The sequence below is a fragment of the Nerophis lumbriciformis genome, linkage group LG02 (assembly GCF_033978685.3).
Source record: "Nerophis lumbriciformis linkage group LG02, RoL_Nlum_v2.1, whole genome shotgun sequence".
NCBI classification, from domain to species: domain Eukaryota; kingdom Metazoa; phylum Chordata; class Actinopteri; order Syngnathiformes; family Syngnathidae; genus Nerophis; species Nerophis lumbriciformis.
This window is the reverse complement of record NC_084549.2, coordinates 58,464,906-58,476,889: the sequence shown is the minus strand read 5'-3', so window position 1 is coordinate 58,476,889 and position 11,984 is coordinate 58,464,906. Positions and strand designations below refer to the sequence as shown.

The 11,984-nt window shown below is 42.4% G+C and overlaps 1 protein-coding gene across 2 annotated transcripts; it reads left to right on the top strand.

Annotated features, from left to right (window-relative positions):
• The first annotated feature begins 2,075 nt into the window (after positions 1–2,075).
• On the top strand, positions 2,076–11,640 carry LOC133609689 (SLC35A4 upstream open reading frame protein-like). Of its 2 annotated transcripts, none has more exons than XM_061965540.2 (3): positions 2,076–2,170; positions 2,713–2,811; positions 10,712–11,640. In XM_061965540.2, exons 1-3 carry the CDS (start codon positions 2,156–2,158, stop codon positions 10,904–10,906), a joined length of 309 nt encoding a protein of 102 aa, XP_061821524.1. In that variant the 5' UTR covers positions 2,076–2,155; the 3' UTR covers positions 10,907–11,640. The 2 variants fall into 2 exon arrangements, with proteins under 2 accessions (XP_061821524.1, XP_061821516.1); XM_061965532.2 differs by lacking the exon at positions 2,076–2,170 and adding an exon at positions 2,254–2,445.
• Positions 11,641–11,984: the final 344 nt, after the last annotated feature.

The window sequence follows — 11,984 nt, the reverse complement described above, 5'->3', positions numbered from 1 at the left end:
CCGATGTATTGTCGTGGAGATAAAAGTCACTGTGAATGTCCATTTCGCCTTCTCGACTCTCATTTTCAAGAGGATATAGTATCCAAGGTGGTTTAAAATACAAATCCGTGATCCACAATAGAAAAAGGAGAGAGTGTGGAATCCAATGAGCCCTTGTACCTAAGTTACGGTCAGAGCGAAAAAAGATGCGTCCTGCACTGCACTCTAATCCTTCACTCTCACGTTCCTCATCCACGAATCTTTCATCCTGGCTCAAATGAATGGGGTAATCGTCGCTTTCTCGGTCCCAATCGCTCTCGCTGCTGGTGTAAACAATGGGGAAATGTGAGGAGACTTTCAACTTGTGACGTCACACTACTTCCGGTACAGGCAAGGCTTTTTTTTTATCAGCGACCAAAAGTTGCGAACTTTATCGTCGTTGTTCTATACTAAATCCTTTCAGCAAAAATATGGCAATATCGCGAAGTGATCAAGTATGACACATAGAATGGATCTGCTATCCCCGTTTAAATAAAAAAATGTCATTTCAGTAGGCCTTTAAGGCTCCATTTCCCCATACTTGCCAACCTTGAGACCTCCGATTTCGGGAGGTAGGGGTGGGGGGCGTGGTCGGGGTGGGGGCGTGGTTGGGGGCGGGGCTAAGAGGAGAGGAGTGTATTTACAGCTAGAATTCACCAAGTCAAGTATTTCATATATATATATATATATATATATATATATATATATATATATATATATATATATATATATATATATATATATATATATAAATATATATATATATATATATATATATATATACATATACACATATATATACACATATATATATATATATATATATATATATTTATTTTATTATATATATATATATATATATATATATATATATATATATATATATATATATATATATATATATATATATATATATGTCTTAATAAGGTTATCCAAAAAATAGTGCTCGATACCGTAGTAGAGCGCAATATATGTATGTGTGGGAAAAAAAATCACAAGACTATTTCATCTCTACAGGCCTGTTTCATGAGGGGGGGTACCCTCATCTCCTGATGATTGAGGGTACCCCCCCTCATGAAACAGGCCTGTAGAGATGAAATAGTCTTGTGATTTTTTTTCCCACACATACATCCTTGTTCAATTCTCTGTCACTATTTTTCTAACCATGCTGAACACCCTTTAGCAGGTACCCAGAAAGGTTTCGAGTACCACCAAAAAAACTGAATCTCTGAAGACAGTATAAAAATCTGTGTTAAAGGTGTACAAATACTGTTTGTATAATAAGCATGTTATTTTTTACAAATGAGGGTTAAGAGTTCAGTACTAAAAAAAAAAGAAAAGAATGTGACTTAAGTACAGTTTTTTAATTGAGCTGCTGCATTTTTTGGTGGGTTGTTTATTTATTTTGAGTAACTTCTATACATTTCTAAAAGGGGAGGAATGTAATAGTGATCTATGTTTGTCTGTTGCCATCTCCTGGTGAATGTTGGCTATAGCGTACTGGGGTTACTTTTTGGTTGGCCAACGATTTACGTGGTGTTGCGCACCTGATGTCACTCAGGTCCGCATGGAGCTGGAGGGGGCGTGGCTTCCAGCTCCGCCTGAATTTCGGGAGATTTTCGGGAGAAAATTTGTCCCGGGAGGTTTTCGGGAGAGGCGCTGAATTTCGGGAATCTGCCGGAAAATCCGGGAGGGTTGGCAAGTATGCATTTCCCTCACATCAAATATTCCACTTTGAAAATATTTTGGGGGAAAACATTGCACATTTTGTATTTTTGCCATAAAAACAGGGTTGTCTTTTACATAAAGGACATAAAACATTTTAAAAAAAAAGTTTTAACCTGTATATTGGCAGATACACTTGAAGTTGATTTTGGAGATCTAGGCGTTGAAAAATAATGATTAAATAAATATTGTATGACCTATTTTAAGATTTGATACTCTTTTTGGGTGCCCAGGGACTAAACTTTTAAAAAATCTATATATTTTATTGGTTTTGATTGATAATGACAAATATCAAAATTGTCCCCGCACTGCGTTCACTTTCCAGTGTGAAACGGTAGGGGGCGGTACGCACCTTCTCAGTCATGGCTGCAACCGCCTTTACACTCCAAAGAAGAGCTCCGTCCAAGCTAGAATGGCAAATGACAAGGTCGGTAACCCTGACGTTATAAAGTACACACTCGCTGGTATCAAAGGACTGTAAAAACACGCAATTACAGGTAAAAGTTGCCGAATAACCGCCAGGCGTTGCTTGTGAGCTTTAAGCAAGATGGCGACCAAGCAACTTTTTTGTAGCCGCATTGTTAGCTAAACTTAGCTAGCTAACAGCTGCTGGATACTGCAATTTAACGCTATTACTTCCTTTTAATAACACTCATGTCCTTAATAGCTCACTACTACGCGCATGGAGCTGCTACTTACGAGGTGTTTTAATCGTTTATAAATGTTTTATCACTAATAACTCAACCATCCATCCATTTTCTACCGCTTGTCCCTTTTTGGGGTCGCGGGGGGTGCTGGAGCCTATCTCAGCTGCATTCGGGCAGAAGGCGGGGTGCACCCTGGACAAGTCGCCATCTCATCACAGGGCCAACACAGTGTGCATATAATAGCTGCCTCTCTCGAAAGCGACAATGTTTATGTGTGTTCACCTGCTCCATTAACGATATAAATGTGTATAAATATGTACAGACTCCCCTGGGCCAGCTCAGGGACCTGGTGGAGCTGAAGGACCAGCTGGAGGACATCCAGAAGCGTATGGAAGATGAGATACATGCCGGGGTTCCTGCTGTAAGTCACCTCTCCAGCAGTGTTAAGTTTGATAGCAGTTTTTTGTATTTAGTTTTAGGCCCCCTTTTACTAAGGTTCCATCCATCCATCCATCTTCTTCCGCTTATCCGAGGTCGGGTCGCGTCGCGGGGACAGCAGCCTAAGTAGGGAAGCCCAGACTTTCCTCTCCCCAGCCATTTCGTCCAGCTCCTCCCGGGGGATCCCGAGGCGTTCCCAGGCCAGCCGGGAGACATAGTCTTCCCAACGTGTCCTGGGTCTTCCCCGTGGCCTCTTACCGGTCGGACGTGCCCGAAACACCTCCCTCGGGAGGCGTTCGGGTAGCATCCTGAACAGATGCCCGAACCACCTTATCTGGCTACTCTCAATGTGGAGGAGCAGCGGCTTTAGTTTGAGCTCGTCCCGGATGACAGAGCTTCTCACCCTATCTCTAAGGGAGAGCACCGCCATCTGGTGGAGCAAGCTCATTTCGGCCGCTTGTACCCGTGATCTTGTCCTTTCGGTCATAACCCAAAGCTCATGACCATAGGTGAGGATGGGAACATAGATCGACCGGTAAATTGAGAGCTTTGTTTTCCGGCTCAGCTCCTTCTTCACCACAACGGATCGATACAGCGTTCGTATTACTGAAGATGCCGCACCGATCCGCCTGTCGACCTCACAATCCACTCTTCCCTCACTCGTGAACAAGACTCTGAGGTACTTGAACTCCTCCACTTGGGGCAAGATCTCCTCCCCAACCCGGAGATGGCACTCCACCCTTTTACGGGCGAGAACCATGGACTCGGACTTGGAAGTGCTGATCCCCATCCCAGTCGCTTCACACTCGGCTGCGGACCGATCCAGTGAGAGCTGAAGATCCTGGCCAGATGAAGCCATCAGGACCACATCATCTGCAAAAAGCAGAGACCTAATCCTGCAGCCACCAAACCGGATACCCTCAACGCCCTGACTGCGCCTAGAAATTCTGTCAATAAAAGTTATGAACAGAATCGGTGACAAAGGGCAGCCTTGGCGGAGTCCAACCCTCCGGCTAAGGTTATCCAGGGTAAATCCCACCTAACCTTATCCTTGTCCACACTCAACAATCCGTCCTCCTGTGCAACGCGACCTAATACGCACGCGCGGAAAATGCGCACGTCATAGTCACCTCCAGTGTTGCTTTGTGTGCAAGTTCTTAAATTAAATTTAACTTACCGTATTTTCCGCACTATAAGGCGCACCGGATTATTAGCCGCACCTTCTATGAATTACATATTTCATAATTTTGTCCACCAATAAGCCGCCCCGGACTAAAAGCCGCGCCTACGCTGCGCTAAAGTGAATGTCAAAAAAAACGCTGCGCTAAAGTGAATGTCAAAAAAACAGTCAGATAGTTCAGTCAAACTTTAATAATATATTGAAAACCAGCGTTCTAACAACTCTGTCCCAAAATGTACGCAAATGTGCAATCACAAACATAGTAAAATTCAAAATGGTGTAGAGCAATAGTAACATAATGTTGCTCGAACGTTAATGTCACAACACACAAAATAAACATAGCGCTCACCTTCTGAAGTTATTCTTCATTCGTAAATCCTTCGAATTCTTCGTCTTCGGTGTCCGAATTGAAAAGTTGCGCAAGCGTGGTATCCAAAATGGCCGGTTCCGTCTCGTAGAAGTCATCGGGAGTCAGTGTCGCTGTTGTTCTGTGAATCCTGCCTTCCGGAAAGCTCGGACCACAGTTGTGACCGAAATATCTGCCCAAGCATTTACGATCCACTGGCAAATGTTGGCGTATGTCGTCCGAGGCTGTCTGCCCGTCTTAGTGAAGGTGTGTTCGCCTTCGGAGCTGTGTGAAAAAAGCCACCCGGCCTCTTCGCGTAAACTTCCCTTAACCACTCGCTCATCTTTTCTTCATCCATCCATCCCTTCGAGTTAGCTTTTATGATGACGCCGGCTGGAAAGGTCTCTTTTGGCAAGGTCTTCCTTTTGAATATCACCATGAGTGGAAGTTAGCATGGCAAGCTAGAACCACAGTGAAGGATGACTTCATTCCCTGTGGTGCGAATATTCACCGTACGTGCTCCCGTTCCACAGTGCGGTTCACAGGAATATCAGTTGCTGTGAAATACGGTAGTAATCCGTGTGCGGATGGAGAGATTGCGTCTTTTTATGAACCGGATCGCTTATTAGGAGCCATTTTGTGGTCTTTACAGATGTAAACAGGAAATGAAACGTACGGTGATATCCGCGCGTTTTTTCTTCTTCTTCCGGGGGCGGGTGAAGCGCTTCCTGTTCTATGGGGGCGGGTGAAGCGCTTCCTGTTCTATGGGGGCGGGTGCTTTCCTTGGCGGTTGCTTGCGTAGAAGAAGAAGCGCTTCCTGTTCTACCGGGAAAAAAGATGGCGGCTGTTTACCGAAGTTGCGAGATCGAAACTTTATGAAAATTAATCGTAATAAAGCGCACCGGGTTATAAGGCGCACTGTTAGCTTTTGAGAAAATTTGTGGTTTTTAGGTGCGCCTTATAGTGCGGAAAATACGGTATACACATATCCAGTGTTGTGGTATTTCAGTTAACTGGAATCCAGTGTGCTGTGGGGCCCTATTGTAGTGAATCACACCCGAGCCATCATAAATTAATCAAATCTGTAATGGATATGTGAAAGTAAACAATGTGATAAAGAACATTTTACAACAATCAATCTAGGGATCTAGATATCTGGTCAGGACACTCCTCACTCTTTTGCCTTCACCTTCGTTGTCTATTCGTTTTTGGCGACTTTATATACTCTGGACCTAGACGTTGAGTCCGCAACATACATGGCGGACAATAACTGATACAGTCTGCTTTGCCAGTCCAAAATCATTCGCCGTTTTCCGTAGTCTTCCCTCGACGGCCAGGTAATACAAAGCACACGCTACCTTTTTTATCACATCCACGGGAGCCCGCATTCTCATTGACTCTCCTTCGACAAATGGACAGAGTTTTTCGGTAAGTAGAATCCCAGCTGACCCGGATATGAGAAAGTTCTCTTGCCGTCTGAGATGTGTTCTATCCGAAATAGCTGCCATCACTTTCTCTTAAGGTATTCATGTGTGATTTCCACAAGCGTCTGTACAGACGGAAGGAGAAACACGTGCATGTCTGGATGACTCGCCTTCATCTTTCCAGTGGTTAGCTCCGAGTTACAAAACCGCTTTATTATGAAGCTGGCTATGGCGCCTTCTTTCTGACGTCACTTCCTGTGTCGGTCGCAGTCTTTCTGGCGTCATTTCCTCTCCGAACTCAGTTTGTAAACGTATCAATGAGTCCTACAAAGCTAAGAGCCGGAGATTCAAGAAATACATGGCGCACTTACCCGTGTAAAAAATTATCCAAGGAGGGGGACCTTAAATGATAGTTTAGTGTGGCTGAAACGGGGCTTAGGCTAAATAATTATTTGTTTAAGGGGTAATCCGTCTTAGTGTAGACATAGCCTTAGTCATACTCATACACCTTTAACACCTAGTGTTGGGCAAACGTCGGGTCGACGTGTGAAACAACGTCACCGGCGTTGCTGCCCAACGCTACTGAGCATGCGCATCAACGCTAAAGTTTTCTTCAAACAAAACCACAGCAATTAAGGTTAAAAAAGTTGATGTATTATGATATATATATATATAGCATTTGTTACATACCGGGAAACAAACCATAACACAAACGGTATAAACCTTGATTACCCTAAAATGCACGGCTTTTTATTTGTCCATACAGTATGGTGACAAAATTAATGTCCAAAAGAATATTACTTGACTGGATGGATGGATGGATGAAATGGTTTCATATATGCTTACTTAGAGTTTCAGTCCTTTCATTTGGAGATAGCCAATGACTCTTAAAAACAACAACATAGGCTAAAGAATTGCACAACAAACCAGTACACATACACATGCATAGGAAATGTTCAGTTAAAGTAAAGAAACCGTTGCCTAAGATATTCCCTGAGTTACTTTTATAGAAAGTCACATCTCAGCAAAGTAAATTGCACAGCAAATATATGACAAATCATGACGAACTAAAATGTATTTTCGTCAAAAGCCTAAAGAGTTTTTTGAAGAAAATGTATGTTTGTCATATTTTGGTCATCTAAATTGATTTAGTTTTAGTGTACTTTTAGCGGACTAAATTCCTCAATAGTAAAATTAATATAAATTCGGTCAACTAAAGTATAAAGGATAACGCATTTTTGAAGTTATCTTGAAACCTCTTCAATTAAGAGCAGATCATTACAAAAAAAAAAATTACAATAAGACCTACACTCCATGAATATATCAGTAAGTACTTATTACACTAACCTTACTGTATGTTATTTTAGCTGAAATTAAGCATTTAAAAAAAACCTTAATATATGACTAAAATGGTCATACAAAGAAACACACTAGTTTTATTCTATATTGTGGATGACTACACTGACTGTGCACATTTGGCGTCTTGGCCACTGTCTTGTTTAAATACAGCAGCCCTTGTTATAAAACTGGAATGTGTGTGCGTGTATATGTGTGTGTGTATATATATATATATATATATATATATATATATATATATATATACCGTGGCCTCCTACCGGTTGGACGTGCCCTAAACACCTCCCGAGGGAGGCGTTCGGGTGGCATCCTGACCAGATGCCCGAACCACCTCATCTGGCTCCTCTCGATGTGGAGGAGCAGCGGCTTTACTTTGAGCTCCCCCCCGGATGACAGAGCTTCTCACCCTATCTCTAAGGGAGAGCCCCGCCACCCGGCGGAGGAAACTCATTTCGGCCGCTTGTACCCGTGATCTTGTCCTTTCGGTCATAACCCAAAGCTCATAGGTGAGGATGGGAACGTAGATCGACCGGTAAATTGAGAGCTTTGCCTTCCGGCTCAGCTCCCTCTTCACCACAACGGATCGATACAGCGTCTGCATTACAGAAGATGCCGCACCGATCCGCCTGTCGATCTCACGATCCACTCTTCTCCCACTCGTGAACAAGACTCCTAGGTACTTGAACTCCTCCACTTGGGGCAGGGTCTCCTCCCCAACCCGGAGATGGCACTCCACCCTTTTCCGGGCGAGAACCATGGACTCGGACTTGGAGGTGCTGATTCTCATCCCAGTCGCTTCACACTCTGCTGCGAACCGATCCAGCGAGAGCTGAAGATCCTGGCCAGATGAAGCCATCAGGACCACATCATCCGCAAAAAGCAGAGACCTACTCCTGCAGCCACCAAACCGGATCCCCTCAACGCCTTGACTGCGCCTAGAAATTCTGTCCATAAAAATTATAAACAGAATCGGTGACAAAGGGCAGCCTTGGCGGAGTCCAACCCTCACTGGAAACGTGTCCGACTTACTGCCGGCAATGCGGACCAAGCTCTGACACTGATCGTACAGGGAGCGGACAGCCACAATCAGACAGTCCGATACCCCATACTCTCTGAGCACTCCCCACAGGAGTTTAAATACAGCAGCCCTTGTTATAAAACTGTAATGTGTGTGCGTGTATATGTATGTGTGTGTATATGTATATATATATATATATATATATATATATATATATATATATATATATATACACACACATGCAAATATGGTCTTTAGGGTTGTCAAGTTATGCAACAAATAGCTGAACAGTGTGCCTCGGACATCGATTAAAGTGCACTGCTACAGGTATCTTGCTTATTAAATTGGTGGGCGGGCTCACCCATGGTGTATAACAAAACTAGTGTTAGAGTAAGCGGTCGTGCTCCTGCTCTACTGTCTATAATAGTAACAGCAATTCAGTACAGTATGGGTAATTTCAAAATATTAGCTTCAGCCTATTTACATTACATTTATGGTTAGCCTGCAGACGGCGCTTCAAGTTGGTTGTATTTTTAACGGAGAAAACCGAGCCACAGGGTTTACGTCTCTTGTCTACCGTGGCAAAGATGAAGTGCGTCCATATTTCTTCTCTTCTTTTTCTTCCAGGTGTAGAAGACATTGTATTGAGGTTGTGTAACAATACAGTCTTGTTTTCCAGGTCAAAAATTAAAACGCTGTGCCTTAGAAAGACAGTAGTACTGATTGGATCTCCTCCCTCTTCCACATCCAACAGGAGGCTCTCTCTGCCGCTTCGTAGACTGGGAGAAGCGGCAGAGAGAGCCTCCTCCTGTTGGCTCTGGCATAAGAGAGAGGACAATAGCTTGAAGCCTGGATGAGAGGGGTAGTGATCTGGCCAATCACTGCTGACCCACCAAGTGGGTGTTGTGGTTAAGGGTCGAAACACTCTGTGAACGTTGGGGACCACCTGATGACCTCTTGTCCTGGCCAAAGCTTTATCCATTAGAAATGGATTATAATAGCATCTTTGATGTATTTGCAAACTGATTGGATGAATTCCCAAATTGTCCCACCCGCCTAAAGACAAAGTGAAATATGATTGATTTCGTCAGTCAGCATTTTTTATTCGTTGACTAAATTGTCAGTTATAAATGTCGTCATTGTTTTCAGTCAATGTGTATTTGTTTTGATTTGCTATTGTTCTAGTTTAGTCAGGGGAAAATAGGTCATTGACAAACATTTTTAGTAGGCCTGTGAATCTTTGGCCACCATTCGATTTTTGGGGGTGACTCTTGGGGGTGGCTGAGCGATATGGCCTTTTTTTAGTATATATCGCGATGCACAATATTTATCTCAATATTTTGCCTTAGCCTTGAATGAACACTTGATGCATATAATCACAGCAGTATGATGATTCTATGTGTCTACATTAAAACATTCTTCTTCATACTGCATTAATGTATGCTACTTTAAAACTTTCATGCAGAGAAGGAAATCACAACTAAAAAAATCACTATTTTTTTTCATACGGTGTTGATCTGGAAATGTTTGCCTCAGCATTTTGATGGTATGGACGTGTGGCACCGAACGGAGATGTTGACACGCGGAGTAAGCACTGTTCATTCTCTAGCAGGTGACTTTTCAAATGATGATACATATTAGCAGTAATGCTACTTTTGATAGAAACGCTTTTGCCCCACACTTGACAAATTACGGTTGTCTGTTTGACATATTCCCACTTGAAGCCAAACCACCGCCAGACGATGGTCCCCTGCTGTTTTTGGGGAAATTAATTATTCCTTCATTTGTTACCAGATTCGCACCTTTTCTCTCTCGTATTACCACTTGCACGGCTACGCTAGCATCACAGCTAACATTACCCATGCTGCTACCTCTTTGCTGCGCGAAGGCGTATACGTATGTCGTGACAGTATGTCACGTATGTAAGAAGGTGCGCTTGTCTGTCTGAGAAGGAGACACAGGAAAGAGCGAGGAGAGCCTGTAGTGTAATGCCCGCAGCTAAAAGCAACTGCGTGAAAACGTATACTCGAATATCACGATATAGTCATTTTCTATATCGCACAGAGACCAACCCGCGATATATCGCATATATCGATATTTCGCCCAGCTCTACTTGGGGTGATCGATTCAGAATCGATTCTCAATTCAAAATCAAGACTTTTTTAATAACATTTGATGCCAGTTCTATGATTAAATAAACCACTCTGATCAAGTTCTATATTACTCAAAATAAAACTGTTTTTGTTTGTTCCAAACATTTAATAAAGTCAAATACAAATAAGGCAACAAGAGTATCCAACACTAATCTTTTCGAAAGTAAATCTGTACAGCAGATATGGACATCTACATCAACAATAAGCGTTTCCTGAGTGGCTGGATGGGACAGATTTGAGAAAAATAAATAGATTTTTGAATCGATTAAGAATCATTAAAAATAAAAATTGCCATTAATCTGATTTTTTTTTTTTTTTTTTTTTTTACACCACTATTTTTTTAGTCAACAACATTAAAACTGGCATTTTTAACACCTGGTCCACCTTCCTGTCTCCTCCTCACCAGGGTGGAAGTCTGCTGGGCTCCCCTTTCCTGAAGGGCTTTCTGGCCGGGTACATCGTCGCAAGGTTCCGATCATCTGCTCTGCTGGGTGTGGCGATAGGAGCCTGTACTGGAATCTATGCGGCGCAGAACTACAAGATTCCCAATGTTGAAAACACGGTCAAAGACTACATAAGCAACCTGAAAGGAAGACGCTAACAGAAAAGATATCAGAACGAATGTGGATGAGAGGAGAAGGCGCCTTAAGCAACATACGGCAGGAGATTTGGTATCTAAACAGGACATATTCATTTTGGTTTCTAGTTGGTTGATTGCCCTGGTGTGTTTTTATTCCTAGCTCGCGGTTCTAACTTGTATGCACTTTTTGCAGGACACATGCATCCCTGCAGCTGTCCCTATAGGTCAACTTTGAACTTGAGACGTTTGCATGTACAGGCCTGCACCTTTACAGTTATTATTATGAAGAGTCAATGTTAAGTCATTTTTCTACATGTACAAATCACTGTTAATGAATAAGGACATATTGATGCTATGCAAGCTGATACTGATAGAGTTTGCAAATTCAGCAGTTTATTAAAGTAGAAAGCTATTTAAGCCAAAGTTGAAATTGTTGCTAATTTGTTGTAGAAATACTGAAAAAAAAAATATATATTGTGCCTTGTCTGCTGTGGTGTGCAATTGAATTCCCTCATGGGATTTTGTTACTCTTTGTAACATGCTGGAATTTTTTTTCTATCACACACTTGTTGGGATTTATTTTCATTTGGACTATAAAGTCTTTGGTAATTTTTCTTAACTGGAACTCAGAAAGGTTTTATTTTTTCTTTGCATGCTCATGTTGTTTACAATAGGAATATTTTTTATAATTTTCTGGACGATGGTGCTGCATCTCACTCTGCAATGTTCAAATAAATGGGTACGTTGACTTTAAATTGTGTTTTTGCGTGATCTCTGTTGTTTAAAATAGTTAATCTTTGTTACACTTGTTTAGGCCACGTCATGAAACATTATGTAACCCGGGTGACAAAACCCCATTTAAATATCCTGTCTATTTATTTTTCGTCGTCTAAGCTGTTATTGCGTGCGTCATTACGTCACGCGGTCACGTGACTTAACGCGGCTGGCAGACAGCATAAACCCCGGAAGTCAGCTGCTACCGGTGAGAGCGAGAGGAACACACTGTGTGAGGTTGCTGCAGGTATGTGACTCGGTTTTACGCTTTAATTATTAAATCAGCCTTCTAAACTAAAATGTAATGATGTCGAACTGTAGGAGC